This window comes from Nerophis lumbriciformis, linkage group LG11, assembly GCF_033978685.3.
Source record: "Nerophis lumbriciformis linkage group LG11, RoL_Nlum_v2.1, whole genome shotgun sequence".
Lineage (NCBI taxonomy): Eukaryota > Metazoa > Chordata > Actinopteri > Syngnathiformes > Syngnathidae > Nerophis > Nerophis lumbriciformis.
In genome coordinates this window covers 37,382,858-37,400,779 of record NC_084558.2, presented here as the reverse complement: position 1 = coordinate 37,400,779, position 17,922 = coordinate 37,382,858, and the positions used below count along the sequence as shown (strand labels likewise).

General features: G+C 41.2%; 2 protein-coding genes across 7 annotated transcripts in view; one reads left to right on the top strand and one right to left on the bottom strand.

Annotated features, from left to right (window-relative positions):
* Positions 1 to 17,922, bottom strand: part of LOC133610434 (integrin beta-3-like) — a 99,512-nt gene that overhangs the window by 34,695 nt on the left and 46,895 nt on the right. For 3 of the 6 annotated variants that reach the window (XM_061966694.2, XM_061966695.2, XM_061966696.2), the window contains 4 exons: positions 6,268 to 6,353; positions 3,922 to 4,120; positions 430 to 682; positions 12 to 174 (listed from right to left, as the gene is read on the bottom strand). In XM_061966694.2, coding sequence (XP_061822678.1) covers positions 12 to 174; positions 430 to 682; positions 3,922 to 4,024 — 519 coding nt within the window. In that variant the 5' untranslated portion in view covers positions 4,025 to 4,120; positions 6,268 to 6,353. Of the gene's footprint in view, positions 1 to 11; positions 175 to 429; positions 683 to 3,921; positions 4,121 to 6,267; positions 6,354 to 6,576; positions 6,676 to 17,922 lie in introns of those variants that run through there. The other 3 variants (XM_061966692.2, XM_061966693.2, XM_061966697.2) reach the window with 2 other exon arrangements.
* cpn1 (carboxypeptidase N, polypeptide 1) overlaps positions 13,143 to 17,922 on the top strand; it is a 28,768-nt gene continuing 23,988 nt past the window's right edge. Inside the window, exon 1 of the mRNA XM_061966699.2 lies at positions 13,143 to 13,567. Coding sequence (XP_061822683.1) covers positions 13,330 to 13,567 — 238 coding nt within the window. The 5' untranslated portion in view covers positions 13,143 to 13,329. The remainder of the gene's footprint in view (positions 13,568 to 17,922) is intronic.

Sequence of the window (17,922 nt, the reverse complement as noted above, 5' to 3'; positions counted from 1 at the left end):
CTCTTGCTCACCTTGCAGACAGCGGCCTGGAGAATGGCATCAAAACCTCCCTCCGGTGCGTCCCGGTTCCTGGATACAATCTGCTTCCTTACTTCCTCTGTGAAGCGATTCACTTTCTCCGTTAAAGACAGAACGTGTTTGTAGCCAAACTGAGGCAGGCAGGTGGTGTTGATGCTGTCAATCAAACAGACGTTCATAGATCAATAAATAGGAATAGAACTGGTGGTTATAGGGTAGAATATTTAACAAGTGCACATTTGGGAGGTTAAATTAGTCTTAATCTTACGGTAGCTCTCTAACCAGATTACTTTTTTAAGTGCGGTTGACTCAGCAGAAAAGAAGCCGCCGTAAGCTTTTAACAAGTGCTGTGACTCTGTCTGATCTTTTAATGATCCCCTGAAGCAGACAACAAAAACCAACAGCTTGTACCTGAAGCAAGGGTTCTTGACAGCCTCTTTAGGGGAAATGTACATGTAAGGGGACAGCGGTTTGTCCACAAAGGCCCCAAAACCCATGCGGAGGTTGCTGGTGGCGCGGTTCATGGCCTCGGCCAAGCCTCTCCCTAGCGTCCTCAGGCGGTACAGGTCGTCGTTCATGGAGTAGGAGAGATCCATGAGGTAGTAGAGGTCCACGGGGTAGTCCTCTACCTGCCGTACCTTTACCGTGAAGCGCTTGGCGTCATCTTGTAAAAAGGGATAAAAAAAATTGTTTATTCTACATTTAAACCAACCTATTAAAAAGTCCATCACTGACTCCACTCAACCAACCAAACCAACCCTCCAAATCTAAGCAACTCAACCAACCCCGACAACTCAATACTAACTCAACTTATCAACCAACACAACAAAACCCGTTAAAAGCCAACCATGACTAATCAACCACCCCTCACCAAACCCAAAGAACAATGAAGCCATGCACACCCAACACAACCCAAAAATCTCTAACCCAGCTTTCTAACTTAGCTACCCTAGCACAACACAACCAACTGCATCAACTCAAAAATAACACCGCCTACCAAGGTACACACCGCAACCCATGCACACTACCCAGTGCCGGCCCAAGCCTCCATGGGGCCCTAAGCAAAATTTGATTTTGGGGCCCTCTATTTCTGCCAATAATATTGATTGTTGATCATTCACACACCTACTATAAACTCATTGCGGCTCTGGCAGTGTTGTTTACATTATCCTATTGTCAGCCTGGCATGTCTTTACAAATGACATGTCATTTATAAAGATATGGGGGTGGCCCAGTTAAGAACATAAATAATACCAATGAATGAATGAATGATGTCCAGAGTGCCACATATGGTTCCTAATCTTAAAATGTAGAAAACATTCAGCTACAAGAGTGGCCTGGGGTTGAACAGTCCCAAGTGATAAAGCTTTGTATTTACAGTAAAAGTGTCATCTTGTCTCATCAGTCTTGTACATATTAGTCTTTAATTACTAGTTTACATTTTTAGTTAATTGTTCATATTTAATGTTTACTTTGTACAAAGAGAGCGCAGTCTACTGAAGTTAAATTCATCAATAGTTTTCCCCTTTGAAAGACGCAAGGGAAATTCCTTCCATTTCACCATGTTGCTACAATGATCTTCACTGTTTTCATGCTGTTTCAGCAGTGCACCTATGTTGACCCAATCCCGCTGTCCCTCGGCTGCCAGTTTTAAGGACTTTTTGGAAAATAATTTGCAGCAAAAGCAATAGACTGCATCTTTACTTCTTGAATAAGTCAGCCAGCTACGCTTGACTTTTTCCCCATTGACTAGCTGTCTGTAGGTATAATGATAATGAAAACGTCGGCCATCATGCCGTTTGGGGAATGAAAAGTTCTCCTTAATAGACAGTGGTCCTCTGATCACCTGCTCAGTCCTGTCTGAATCTGAGAGGAAAGATATGGCGTCACATTAGTGCCAAAAATCCAAGCGCATAAAAACTGTTATCGCACGCTGATTCTCCACTTTGTGCGCGCGCGACACCCTTTTGCACGCGCGTGGTGTCTTTTTGCACGCGCGTGGTGTCTTTTTGCGCGCGCGCGGTGCCTTTCTGCGCGCGCGCCGTCTCGGTCTGTGCGCTCTCTGTGTACTCCTGGCATCTCTCCTCGCGCTGTCATTTTTTTTGTGGCACTTTGGGGGCAGGTATGCTTAGACAGCCCCTCCTTTCTGATTGGCTCTGAGCATTTTTCATATGACCAATCATTCTCCAGCGTAGCAACGTTGTAGCCATCTTACCTCGGACAGCTAGCCTCAATCATTACATTGATGTCAAAGCAAGTTATGGTAATTGAATTAGTACATGTACCAATTAAATTACCATAACTTGCTCGATTTTCGACCAATTTACAAACGGTTTGCCTTGTTACAAATCTTATTACATGTAGATATGACATAGGATGCTGCACCTGTTGAAATTACCTCTTTCGCTATAAAAAAAAATGACTTAATTGTGCAACATAGTTGTGTAGGGTCAGTGATAGTCAGTTCTCTGATTATTTTAAACTGTTTCAGAATACATTATTAAAAGGCTATTTTTAACATTTTAAAAACAAAATTCAAAGATTATTTCATTAATTTTATGGCTGAATCAAAAGAAATTCCATAAATTAGAAAACAATGTTCAAGAAGAAGTGAAAACTTTGCGCCTATAACAATCTTGATACATATTGACGATGACCCGCCCTGCTATACTTCTGATTGGCTCTGAGCATTTCGCCTGACCAATCAGAAAGAAGGGGCCGTCTAAGCATACCCGCCCCCAAAGTGCCAAAACGAAACATGCCAGCGCACAGACCGAGACGGCGCGCGCGCAAAAAGGCACCACACGCGCGCAAAAGGGTGTCGCGTGCGCGCACGAAGTGGAGAATCAGCGCGCGATAACAGTTTTTATGCGCTCGGATTTTTGGCACTAATGTGACGCCATAGCAGGCGGCAAACGTCACAGGTGCAGCAGAGGCAGCTTTACATTTAAAGAGAGGCAGGAAGAATCACTAGGCCTAGATCAGCAGCAGCACTCTGTTGACCTAAAATTGTGTTTTTGTACAATAATATATCTTTGATCATTTAGAAATCATCAGTCAGACTCTTACATGCAAAAAATTAAAAATAAGATTTTTTTGTTAATTGCTTTTGGGGGCCCCCTGGTGGCCGCGGGGCCCTAAGCAAGCGCTTAGTACGCTTATGCCTTGGGCCGGCTCTGACACTACCCAATCCACCTATTTATCTACCAAACCTACCTATCCCCTCAAGCAACTTAACCACCTCCGACAACTCAATACTCACCCAACCTATCAACCAACACACCGAAACCCATAAACACCAAAGAATCACCGAAGCCAACCTGATAATCAACTAACCACCACCAAACCGAAAAAAACAAAAAAGCCAACCACCCCAACACAACCCAACAAACTCTAACCCAGCCTACCAAAGTATAACCCAAACCCCAAAAAAGCAAGCAAGCCGCTCCAACACAACACAACGCCAAACCGATTTCAATCATATTACGACCGACCAACCAAACATAACCCAACAAATCCACTAACTCCAACACTTTAAGGCCAACAAATCCACCACAACACAACCAACCCAACAAACCAACCAACCCCAAAAACCTCCCGTCAAATCAGCCTACCAACCAACTCTTTATAACACGCCTGTTTCGGTCCATGCTTTTCTGTTCCACCTGGTACTCGAACCTGGGTCGCCGTCAGCCCAAGCTAAAAGCCCGGGCTGTCAACTCGGTAGCCAGCACTACTCTTGAAGTTGTCACCGAGTAAGGTTTACCAACGTACACTTGGCCCAGCCATACTGGATGGCACCCGTTACACCGAAAACAAACCAACCAACCATGATTGAGACTCACTACAATCACACATTTCTTTTTCTATGTCTCAGAGGAAATAACACCTCTTTTGGCTCACCGGGTCTGAGGGTGATGTGGAGTTTCTGGGGCTTGATCTGAGTTACATCCTGTGTGGCCCCCGCCGCCTTTTTAGTGAGGGGCCGATCCTCTATCACTTGCATTCTGCTATGCGGGGACTCCACCGCAGCACAGCCTGCTGCAATCAGGTTGGTCTTTAGGTCGCAGCGGGACGAGCTGCCCTCGCCCTGACCAAAAACCTGGTAGAGGGAGACAGAATACCGGTACAGGAAATGTAATGGGCTAATGCAGGGAAGAGTATATGTTGTACACATCTGCTCAAATTCCAATAATGCAGATAAGAGTTGGCTGATTAAAATACAAAACCTGTTTCCATATGAGTTGGGAAATTGTGTTAGATGTAAATATAAACGGAATACAATGATTTGCAAATCCTTTCCAACCCATATTCAATTGAATGCACTACAAAGACAAGATATTTGATGTTCAAACTCATAAACTTTATTTTTTTTTTTTTTGCAAATAATAATTAACTTAGAATTTCATGGCTGCAACACGTGCCAAAGTAGTTGGTAAAGGGCATGTTCACCACTGTGTTACATGGCATTTCCTTTTAACAACACTCAGTAAACGTTTGGGAACTGAGGAGACACATTTTTTAAGCTTCTCAGGTGGAATTCTTTCCCATTCTTGCTTGATGTACAGCTTAAGTTGTTCAACAGTCTGGGGGTCTCCGTTGTGGTATTTTAGGCTTCATAATGCGCCACACATTTTCAATGGGAGACAGGTCTGGACTACAGGCAGGCCAGTCTAGTACCCGCACTCTTTTACTATGAAGCCACGTTGATGTAACACGTGGCTTGGCATTGTCTTGCTGAAATAAGCAGGGGCGTCCATGGTAACGTTGCTTGGATGGCAACATATGTTGCTCCAAAACCTGTATGTACCTTTCAGCATTAATGGTGCCTTCACAGATGTGTAAGTTACCCATGTCTTGGGCACTAATACACCCCCATACCATCACACATGCTGGCTTTTACACTTTGCGCCTATAACAATCCGGATGGTTCTTTTCGTCTTTGGTCCGGAGGACACGACGTCCACAGTTTCCAAAAACAATTTGAAATGTGGACTCGTCAGACCACAGAACACTTTTCCACTTTGTATCAGTCCATCTTAGATGAGCTCAGGCCCAGCGAAGCCGACGGCGTTTCTGGGTGTTGTTGATAAACGGTTTTCGCCTTGCATAGGAGAGTTTTAACTTGCACTTACAGATGTAGCGACCAACTGTAGTTACTGACAGCGGGTTTCTGAAGTGTTCCTGAGCCCATGTGGTGATATCCTTTACACACTGATGTCGCTTGTTGATGCTACAGCCTGAGGGATCAAAGGTCACGGGCTTAGCTGCTTACGTGCAGTGATTTCTCCAGATTCTCTGAACCCTTTGATGATATGACGGACCGTAGATGGTGAAATCCCTAAATTCCTTGCAATAGCTGGTTGAGAAAGGTTTTTCTTAAACTGTTCAACAATTTGCTTACGCATTTGTTGACAAAGTGGTGACCCTCGCCCCATCCTTGTTTGTGAATGACTGAGCAATTCATGGAATCTACTTTTATACCCAATCATGGCATCCACCTGTTCCCAATTTGCCTGTTCACCTGTGGGATGTTCCAAATAAGTGTTTGATGAGCATTCCGCAACTTTACCAGTATTTATTGCCACTTTTCCCAACTTCTTTGTCACGTGTTGCTGGCATCAAATTCTAAAGTTAATGATTATTTGCAAAAAAAAAAAAAGTTTATCAGTTTGAACATCGAATATGTTGTCTTTGTAGCATATTCAACTGAATATGGGTTGAAAATGATTTGCAAATCATTGTATTCCGTTTATATTTATCCATCCATCCATCCATTTTCTACCGCTTAATCCCTTCGGGGTTGCGGGGGGGGGCGCTGGAACCTATCTCAGCTACAATCGAGCGGAAGGCGGTGTACACCCTGGACAAGTCGCCACCTCATCACAGGGCCAACACAGATAGACAGACAACATTCACACTCACATTCACACACTAGGGCCCATTTAGTGTTGCCAATCAACCTATCCCCAGGTGCATGTTTTTGGAGGTGGGAGGAAGCCGGAGTACCCGGAGGGAACCCACGCAGTCACGGGGAGAACATGCAAACTCGACACAGAAAGATCCCGAGCCCGGGATTGAACCCAGGACTGCTCAGGACCTTCGTATTGTGAGGCAGACGCACTAACCCCTCTTCCACCGTGCTGCCCCGTTTATATTTACATCTAACACAATTTCCCAACTCATATGGAAACGGGGTTTGTAGATGTACCACCTTGCAACAGTAAAATAAGTGTAAAGGTAACCCACCTCTTGGACGCACCATGCACAGCTGGGGTGCACCGCGAGACACTGCTTACAAGTGCTGGCCCCTCTGGAGGTGCAAACATTTAAACCTTGGTGAATAAAATCATAACCAGCAATGGTTATTAAGTACATCACATATTTACACTTGCACAATCCAACATGTCTAAAAAGGAGTAGGAGGAAGCAGAGCTTATTTATTCCTACTCATTACCATTAAAATTATGTAGCCTGGTAAAGACAAAGTCAAGTCATAGCAGAATTTAAAACTATCTCTCTTTTTGCCAAGTAAAAAAACATTAAAGCCCGACCCACCACAAGCTCCAGTTATCCCCAAAAGCATCCACACCAAAAGTGCGTCCATCCTGCTGACTGCAGCATCCACTCCAGGAGGACTCAAGAGAGAACTGCTCATGTAAGTCCAAATGTCAAGAAGACGGCCGCAAGTCTCACTAAGAACTACATGGGGGTGGGCACAGTACACATCTGCCTTATAGTGAACACTGCCAAAAAACCTCTGAGGTTTGCTTAGGTGCCCACTGCCCACTAACGGATAAAAGTTGAAAGTACAGCATATATTTGCATACTTGTAGTGTTACTTGACTACCACTAGATGTCGTTACAGTACAGTATATGGACAATTGTCATTTGCAGTAAAATTAATGCATTAAAAATGTCCAAAAACAAATTGATTTAAATATATAGCTTGAATTATATTTAATTATATTTATCAATTATTTGTATGTATTTTGGAATATTTCATATATATATATACAGTACAGGCCAAAAGTTTGGACACACCTTCACCTCATTCAATGGGTTTTCTTTATTTTCATGACTATTTACATTGTAGATTGTCACTGAAGGCATCAAAACTATGAATGAACACATGTGGAGTTATGTACTTAACAAAAAAAAGGTGAAATAACTGAAAACATGTTTTATATTCTAGTTTCTTCAAAATAGCCACCCTTTGTGCTGATTACTTTTTCGCACACTCTTGGCATTTTCTTGATGAGCTTCAAGAGGTAGTCACCTGAAATGGTTTTCACTTCACAGGGGTGCTTGAAGCTCATCGAGAGAATGCCAAGAGTGTTCAAAGCAGTAATCAGAGCAAATGGTGGCTATTTTGAAGAAACTAGAATATAATACATGTTTTCAGTTATTTCACCTTTTTCTGTTAAGTACATAACTCCACATGTGTTCATTCATAGTTTTGATGCCTTCAGTGACAATCTACAATGTAAATAGTCATGAAAATAAAGAAAACCCATTGAATGAGGAGAAGGTCTGTCCAAACGTTTGGCCTGTACTGTATTTACGTACATATTGTTTTTCTAAAGCTACATATTGTAAGAGACAGGCCTACCTGTAATATTTCCCCACCATCACTCTATAACATCTCATTGTGTAACTTTTAGTAATATTTATTTTCATTTTTGCATGTTAAAATAGAATACACAGCATGCACATCTTACAACTCATCAGAGGTTAAATTTCGAGGATGTGTTCATTTATATGACATGTAGCAGTAGAAATGCTTATTTTGACTTGAAAGTTGAGGTAAACTATCTAAATGGTGTGGGGGTATTTTATCTCATGTTTTGGTACATGTTTGGGTTTTCTTTTTGTACAACAATCAAGATTGTGTGAAACAGCTGAAGGCTGCAGTTGAGCAACAGCAGGGGCTCATGTATAGAACCTTGAGAAACGCTGCATACACAATAAACTTCAGACAATGTATGGGCTCATCAACAAGTGCAATGTCTATTTTTTTCCCCTTTTTTATTTTGAATGGTAAATGGGTTATACTTGTATAGCCATTTTCTACCTTCAAGGTACTCAAAGCACTTTAAAACTATTTCCAAATTCACCCATTCGCACACACATTCATACACTGATGGCGGGAGCTACCATGCAAGGCCCTAACCATGCAAGTCTTGCTCAAGGACACCACAGTTGTGACTAGGATGGCAGAAGCTGGGGATCGAACCAGGAACCCTCAAGTTGCTGGCACGGACGCTCTACTAACCGAGCCACGCCAAACACTAACACTAACTTTACTGTGAAAATAATGAAAAATGATACAATGCATTTTGCAGATTGTATATTCCAAATTACACTTTCAGCATACCTTAATTGTTTTAGGGGTCTGTGTTAAAGCCTTAGCCTCGTTAACTTTTGGCTAACACCATGTTTTCTTGTATTTTTGTGGCAAGTCATTTCAGACATTGAGGGGTTATGTCTATGTGCTTCATTATAAACAGCATCAAAATGAACCACGCTGTGTGTTTATGACTGTTGGAACGAGATGCAAGCAGCATTTAAGGTTTATTTTTAATAGCTTACTTGAAGGAACTTGTTGCGGAAGGTTATGTTGTGAGTTGTCCAGTGAAAGGTTGTACAAATACTTTCAAGTTCAAATCCTCCTGTACCGCTTACATGTTTCGGAAACACAGGCATTTTGCAGATACTAGTATTGGTGACAGGGCAGCACGGTGGATTCCCTCTGGGTACTCAGGCTTCCCCCCACCTCCAAAGACATGCATCTGGGGATTGGCTGATTGGCGACACTAAAATTTGCCTTATTTTGTTTTAGGGTGAATTTCTGGGAAACACAGCTGTCTGTATTTTACCATAAATTCTATAGGTTTTTTTGTAAGCAGATGAACAATATATCATTTTTTTTCACAACAGATTACCGTAAACAAAAACAGTTATCGACTGTAAAAATAACGGATTCAGTATTAACATACCGTAATGTCCTTTACGTGGTGACTATACAACCACAGCTGCTAGTATTAAAAAAAAAAAAAAAAAGTTAAAGTACCACTGATAGCCACACACCCACTAGGTGTGGTGAGATTATCTTCTGCATTTGACCCATCCCCATGTTCACATCCTAGGAGGTGAAGGGAGCAGTGAGCAGGAATCATTTTGGTGATTTAACCCCCAATTCCAACCCTTGATGCTGAGTGCCAAGCAGGGAGGTAATGGGTCCCATTTTTATAGTCTTTGGTATGACTCAGCCAGGGTTTGAACTCACGACCTACCGATCTCAGGGCGGACACTCTAACCACAAGGCCACTGAGCAGGTAACCGTAAATTGTGCGGATATTTTTATTTTTTTTACAGTGTGTTTAAACATTCTATCAGTCCGCATCCTATCGAGAGCAGACCTTGTACAGTAAGTAATGTTTTATTATGTTGGTTGTCTCTCATGAAATCTGCAGTGAGTAGTAATCAGTGATGTTGTCGAAGGAATAAGCGAACGTTGTGATGCGTTTTTTTTTGTTAATGCGCTGCTGTATGCTTAAAATGATCAAAATAAAGGTAATTATTGTTATTATTCATTTCTATTGGTATTTGTATTTCTCCATTTGTAGTGTAATAATGTTCATTGTCATTTCTGTATTATTTATTTCACTAACTGCTTCTTTGCTATCACTCTTACCATCATATTTGTACATATCCTATTTGCTGATGATGTTGTTGTTGTTCTTGTTGTGCTTGCTGTTGTCTCTCTGTCTAATCCCCCTCTTGTCCCCGCAATTTCCCCCTCTGTCTTCCTTTTTTTCTCTTTCTACCCCCTCCTGCTCTGGCCTGGCTGCATCAAATAATAATAATACAAATCCATTTAATAAAGTCAAATACAAATAAGGCAACAAGAGAAGTATCCCACACTTCTCTTTTGTAAAGTAAATCTGGACAGCCGATATGGGCATCTACATCAACTATATGATTTGCCTGAGTAGCTGGACAGGACAAAAAATAAATAAATAAAATAAAATAATCAAAATACGTAAATTTTGATTGTTATTGTAAATGTGCCCGTTACTACATTATACAGGTAAAAGCCAGTAAATTAGAATATTTTGAAAAACTTGATTTATTTCAGTAATTGCATTCAAAAGGTGTAACTTGTACATTATATTTATTCATTGCACACAGACTGATGCATTCAAATGTTTATTTCATTTAATTTTGATGATTTGAAGTGGCAACAAATGAAAATCCAAAATTCCGTGTGTCACAAAATTAGAATATTACTTAAGGCTAATACAAAAAAGGGATTTTTAGAAATGTTGGCCAACTGAAAAGTATGAAAATGAAAAATATGAGCATGTACAATACTCAATACTTGGTTGGAGCTCCTTTTGCCTCAATTACTGCGTTAATGCGGCGTGGCATGGAGTCGATGAGTTTCTGGCACTGCTCAGGTGTTATGAGAGCCCAGGTTGCTCTGATAGTGGCCTTCAACTCTTCTGCGTTTTTGGGTCTGGCATTCTGCATCTTCCTTTTCACAATACCCCACAGATTTTCTATGGGGCTAAGGTCAGGGGAGTTGGCGGGCCAATTTAGAACAGAAATACCATGGTCCGTAAACCAGGCACGGGTAGATTTTGCGCTGTGTGCAGGCGCCAAGTCCTGTTGGAACTTGAAATCTCCATCTCCATAGAGCAGGTCAGCAGCAGGAAGCATGAAGTGCTCTAAAACTTGCTGGTAGACGGCTGCGTTGACCCTGGATCTCAGGAAACAGAGTGGACCGACACTAGCAGATGACATGGCACCCCAAACCATCACCCAACCATGCAAATTTTGCATTTCCTTTGGAAATCGAGGTCCCAGAGTCTGGAGGAAGACAGGAGAGGCACAGGATCCACGTTGCCTGAAGTCTAGTGTAAAGTTTCCACCATCAGTGATGGTTTGGGGTGCCATGTCATCTGCTGGTGTCGGTCCACTCTGTTTCCTGAGATCCAGGGTCAACGCAGCCGTCTACCAGCAAGTTTTAGAGCACTTCATGCTTCCTGCTGCTGACCTGCTCTATGGAGATGGAGATTTCAAGTTCCAACAGGACTTGGCGCCTGCACACAGCGCAAAATCTATCCGTGCCTGGTTTACGGACCATGGTATTTCTGTTCTAAATTGGCCCGCCAACTCCCCTGACCTTAGCCCCATAGAAAATCTGTGGGGTATTGTCAAAAGGAAGATGCAGAATGCCAGACCCAAAAACGCAGAAGAGTTGAAGGCCACTATCAGAGCAACCTGGGCTCTCATAACACCTGAGCAGTGCCAGAAACTCATCGACTCCATGCCACGCCGCATTAACGCAGTAATTGAGGCAAAAGGAGCTCCAACCAAGTATTGAGTATTGTACATGCTCATATTTTTCATTTTCATACTTTTCAGTTGGCCAACATTTCTAAAAATCCCTTTTTTGTATTAGCCTTAAGTAATATTCAAATTTTGTGACACACGGAATTTTGGATTTTCATTTGTTGCCACTTCAAATCATCAAAATTAAATGAAATAAACATTTGAATGCATCAGTCTGTGTGCAATGAATAAATATAATGTACAAGGTACACCTTTTGAATGCAATTACTGAAATAAATCAAGTTTTTCAAAATATTCTAATTTACTGGCTTTTACCTGTATATATACACCGTATTTTTCGGAGTATAAGTCGCACCAGAGTATAAGTCGCACCTGCCGAAAATGCATAATAAAGAAGGAAAAAAAACATATATAAGTCGCATTTTTTGGGGAAATTTATTTGATAAAACCCAACACTAAGAACAGACATTTGAAAGGCAATTTAAAATAAATAAAGAATAGTGAACAACAGGCTGAATAAGTGTACCTTATATGACGCATAAATAACCAACCGAGAACGTGCCTGGTATGTTAACGTAACATATTATGATAAGAGTCATTCAAATAACTATAACATATAGAACATGCTATACGTTTACCAAACAATCTGTCACTCCTAATCGCTAAATCCCATGAAATCTTATACGTCTAGTCTCTTACGTGAATGAGCTCAATAATATTATTTGATATTTTACGGTAATGTGTTAATAATTTCACATATGAGTCGCTCCTGAGTATAAATCGCACCCCCGGCAAAACTATGAAAAAAACTGCGACATATAGCCCGAAAAATACGGTACTCACATCATGTATATAATAAAACGTTGATGGAGATATTTAGATGTTTTTAAGTGCTTTATTGTACAAAAGAAAGCAGACTTTTAAACCCATGTATTTACTATTCAGAATGCATTAAAAAAAGAAAACTTATGTGCTTGTCTTACACAAGGATTTGGAATGATAGGCAAAATCAACAACAACCAAAAAAGTTCTCCTTTAATCCTGTTAACAAGTTTTTCTTTACATATTGGCTCCTTCATGGTGAACAGTAGCTGGCTCTTGTTCAATTGTCCACTTGTAAATCTTTGCTTGGCCTTCCTCTTCCTCTTATTTTTTTTCTTTTTTTTCTAAACTTCCACAAGTAGTTGCTCAACTCCAAGCAGGTTTGACTGACAGCCCTGCTCGCACACTATGGCCAATGTGTGTGTTTTTGTAGGGTGAGGGGGTTGCAGTCTTGGCATGGCCTTGTGTCTTTCAGGAGTTTGGTTGCAGCATTCGCTCTTGCTTTTCCTGTAACATGTGTGATGGTATTGTATGTGCACGCAGGGAAGCACAACAACAAACTTGTCCAGAAGGTTGCTTCAGAGCTGTGACTCATCTTGGGGGTACAAACACACGCATAGCAGAACTGCGTGTTGACTTAAGAGTTAATGAATGGATGATTGAAGGCTGTAGGGGCTGAGGAGCTGAGGAGAGAGCAGCGCCTTGGAAACCAGCCTCTTTTCCCAGGAAGGGAGTCGGGCACAAAGAGAAGGGGGGGACCCAAAATGAGTGGAAATGAAATCCCGGTGTTTGCACAGACCCCAAAAGTAGGGGGTAATGTGGGCGTTGAGACTTGAAGCATTCCATGTAGCGCTTTAAGCGAGTAACATGTACTTGACAAGTCGCCACAGGGAAAAAAGGAGAAGAAGGAGGGAAGCAGCTGTTGGAGGAGGAGAGTGAGACAAAGAAGGAGAAAGGGGAGGCTGTCCTTACTTGCTCTCCTGCATGGGAGGGGGCAGACTTACATAGAAGCCCCAATCACTAGGTTTGCTGTGTGCACGGGAAAATACATGTGCGAGAGAGAGAGACTACACACTGAGCGCCTCGTCCCTTTTTTGTCGTTCCCCGCACTCGAGAGACATCGCCGTCATGCACTGGGCCAGGGCTCCCCTCCCCTGGCTCCCCGCGCTCCTGCCGTGGCTGCTGGGGCTCCTGGCGGCCGGCTCGGAGTTCCAGCATCACCGCTACGAGGACATGGTGAGAGCTTTGTTCGCCGTGCACAGCGAGTGTCCCTACGTCACGCGTGTCTACAGCATCGGACGCAGCGTGGAGGGGCGCCACCTCTACGTGCTGGAGTTCACCGATAACCCGGGCATCCACGAGGCGTGTGAGTGGGCAGCTTCTTCTTTTCCATCTTCTTCATGCATTGCAAAACTATGCCAGCAAAAGTGGTAGGTTGCGTGTCTGCCAACAGCGGGTTGGGTTTTTCCTCCGAAAAAGACGTGTTTGATTTGGCATCCTCCTTGGAAGTTGTTTACAATCGGGCAGAGAGAGAGAGAGCGAGGTTAATTCTATCATGAGCATCTCAGGAACAGTGGAGAAAAGTCACATATCTCCTTCATTTGAAGTCTTGACAAGTTGAGGTGCTCACTGTTTGGTCTTGTTCAAGGCAGAAGTCACTGTAAGCAGTTTTTTTCATTGCATTGGCTAAGGACTTAGATTTTTCCTTTGGTGCATTTTTTAGGAAATTACTTTCATGACTTTTCTGGTAATACTGTCACTTCATCATTTCTAAAGTACTGTAAAACTTTTTAGGACTTTTGTGATAATATTTTGACTTTACTTTTCTGTACTTATTCATTTAACTTAACAAACTGACAAGGACTCCCCCTCATTTTTTACCGTTAATATTTTGATTGTATTCCCCTTTATTGCAAATTTAAAATGTAAACTTATTTAAAAATCTGAAAATATTTTAGTAAAATTTAAATGTTATTGTTGCATAATTTTGACCGTTCTAGTCATATTTTAATTATATTTTCATAAAACTACAACTTTTTGCATATATATGTATACTTTACAACTTTAAAATACAAACTATATTAATTTTCGTCATTTTATAAAAAAAACAATACTTTGACAATTTTTTTTGCATTAAATTACGACTATATTCTAATTTTTATTAAAAAAAATTCTATGTAAATATGCAACGTAACTCAAACATTTCAGACTTTTTTCTGATATTATTTCAACTTTATTCTCTTAAATGTATTACTTTTAATAGTCAACAACATTTGGCTCTTGGTTAGTTGTTCATTTGTAAATATTTGCTTGCCTTAACATTAACCTTACCTTTCCTCTTTTTTTGAAACGTCCACAAAATAACTGTTTTCATATTTCCTACTGGACATGGGCTTATCTTGCGTTTTCTTCTGGGTTAGTAAAGGGTTTCCTTAGTTAGAATCGAAGGATGTGCCCCGGCTCTCTTAGCAAGGGGCGGGGGGCAGGAACCATGCCCTTTATGAAAGGCAGTGACCCTCGGACTTGTCCACAGTCAATCCATGTGTACCCTTTAGGAAAGTACACCAAACAGCTACATCTACTCACATTTCCACCCACTCCAAAATTACATATAATTCCCCTCAAGTCCAAAATAATAGCGTGAAAGAAGTACTATGCTTTTCTGGCTGGTGTCTCACACCAATCATCGACTGGTAACTGATAAACACGTCACATGACAAAGTGACGTGCCAAATAATTCAATCAGGTGTAATCAGAGCAGCTTCCCAAAGCTTAACTTTGTCACTTTTTTTTTTAGGGAGTCACAATCAGGTGATAAGATGGGAGAAGCTCCTTTATTTTTATTAAAATGTTGCCTATCGTTCACAATCATTATGAGAGACAAAAAGAAAAATGTTTTTTTTTTTTTTTGCATTCTAATTTGTAATATTTGGCTTGTTCTAAGTGGCTAGCAATGCAGCTAATGAGATGAATCCATTCTGCCTCTAAATCACCTTAAAAATGCATCTAAATGCCGCCAACAATACTTCATTTACGTTCCGTAACCCAGTGTTTTTCAACCTTTTCTGAGTTAAGGCACATTTTTTTCATTGAAAAAATCCCGAGGCACACCACCAGCAGAAAACATTAAAAAATGAAACTCAGCAGCCGATATTGACAATAAAAAATCGTTCTCGCAATTGTTGGATATGAATTCAAACCATAACCAACCATGCATCACTATAGCTCTTGTCTCAAAGTAGGTTTACTGTCACGACCTGTCACATCATGCCATGACTTATTTTGAGTTTTTTTGTGTTTTCCTGTGGGTAGTGTTTTAGTTCTTGTCTTGCGCTTTTATTTTGGTGTTGATTGTCATGGCATGTACGGATGTACTTTGTGGACGCCGTCTGCCCCACACGCTGTAAGTCTTTGCTGTCGTCCAGCATTCTGTTTTTGTTTACTTTGCAGCCAGTTCAGTTTTAGCTTCGTTTTGCATATAGCCATCCCTAAGCTTCAATGCCTTTTCTTAGCGGCACTCGCCTTTTGTTTATTTTTGGTTTAAGCGTTGGATACCTTTTTACCTGCAAACCATCGTCGCTGTTCCCGACATCTACAAAGCAATTAGCTACCTGCTGCCACCTACTGATATGGAAGAGTATTACACTGTTACTCTGCCGAGCTCTAGACAGCACAGACACTCAACAACGGCACATTTGCGGATTATAATTACTGGTTAGCAAAAAATATTTTTAACCCAATTAGGTGAAATTACATAATCTCCCACGGCACACCAAACAATATCTCACGGTACACTAGTGTGCCGTGGCACAGTGGTTATAAAACACTGCCGTAACCTGTATAATAACCAAGCTGTAGCGACATTGTTATTGTAAGAACGAAAACAGAGGTACTCTTTTTTTTTTTTTTAGCGTAACACATCGTCCTAAGCGACGGCTTGCTGCAACAGTAGCTGTAAAACAGCTTCTGCATCAACAGCTTAATGGCTTTTGAGTTTGTAATGCACAACACAATACAATAGGACACCAATATACTGACTGAAAAACATGAACAATCATATTACAGTATCCAGTGATGGGCAAGCTACTTGGAAAATGTAGTAAGCTAAGCTACAAGTTACTCTCGATTGCTACACAGCAAAAGTAGCTTGCTACATCAAAGCTACATTCAACAGCATTTCTATCTATGGACCCACATGTATAATATCAATGTTAATAATGTAACTGAGAGTGTACAAATGGACCCAATAAGGGTCCATTACTATTAACTATCTGTCATTTAGCTGGGGACACCCTACAACTGCCTCTCGGGGTATTTATTTAGTTTGCCTTTTCTTTGGCCCACACCTACCATGTTATTCATTTTCTCTACCTACAGTAAAAAAAAACAAAAAAACAGCATCTATCTATATCTTGACTTGTGTGTTGTTTGGAAACAGTTGGTAATAGTTATGTGCAGTAAACATTTTTCATGAACTCACCTCACCTTAATCTGTGTCCCTAAATTTGTGTTGGACGTCTTCGATGAAGAGAGCAGGTATGATTTTGGTTTACAGAGTAAACAACTAAAAACTAAGGTTTGGGGCATTGTTTTCTCTAAATACAAGGACACACATCATTGTGGGTTTCCTGCACGTCATCTCCATCACTAAAGGAAAAATCTAATCTGTGGGACAGAATCCCTCTGCCATTTAAAAATATGATTCTTTTTTTTTGAATGGTCAGCTTGAAGCGTCCCTCTGTCTCTGACTCCCTCGTCGTTATGTGACATGAGAGCGTGACTGTAATGATTTTGCTTATTAATTTGGATTACCCGCCTTATCTTGCCTCTGATTAGCCAGTTCGTAATGTTTCGCCCTATCCTTAGCCAATTGTGACTCATCATAAGAACACCAACCAATCATCATGGATTTTCTCCATATGTATGGATGTTCTCATTCATCCAGGTCGTTGTATTTTCTCCATATTTTATGGGCCTGGATTCACAGTCCATTTTCTCTTTTTTGTAGCTTGTAGCTTTGATGTAAGCTACCACGCAACATGGGTCTAAAAGTAGCTGAGCTACAGGAGAAGCTACTCATTAAAAAAGTAGCCAAGCTACCGCCAATCTACTGGAACATGTAGTTAAGCTATGTAGCTTCGCTACTCGTAGCTTGTTACTGCCTATCACTGACGGTATCTGTAAAGTATTAGCCCACATTTCATGTTTTGTTTGTACTCAGCTAGCTTGACAGCGTATGTAGTTGTACTAACACGCATGATGTGCTGCGTGTATCATGATCAATATTATAGTGACTAACTCAATGGAATATTTGTCCGTTTGGTCAAGCTGGCCAGGGACATTTTTTTCCGGTTGATTTTGGGTAAGCACTCCATTTATGTCGGCGTAGCTTGGCTCCAAGTTCCACATTTGCAGCGTCAAGTCATGCCGGTCCTCGCTCTTTCTGCTCCAACATTTCACCCTCTCTTCGTGGTGGATTCTATAACCAGCAGTTCATCCTCCGTATACTCATGTTAAAAAAGATAAGGTTGTGAATCCTCATTTGTCCAAAAATAGTCATCTTCATTGCCTTTTTCTAAGTCAGCCATGATTAGAACACACTTGCTTTTCTTTTCGGAAGTAGGAACGCACATTTGTTTGTGGAAGTCGGAAATGCGTTGCTATGGGAATGGAAATAAATGCGCTGAGAAAACATGTTCCAGTAATGCATAAAATGACCAA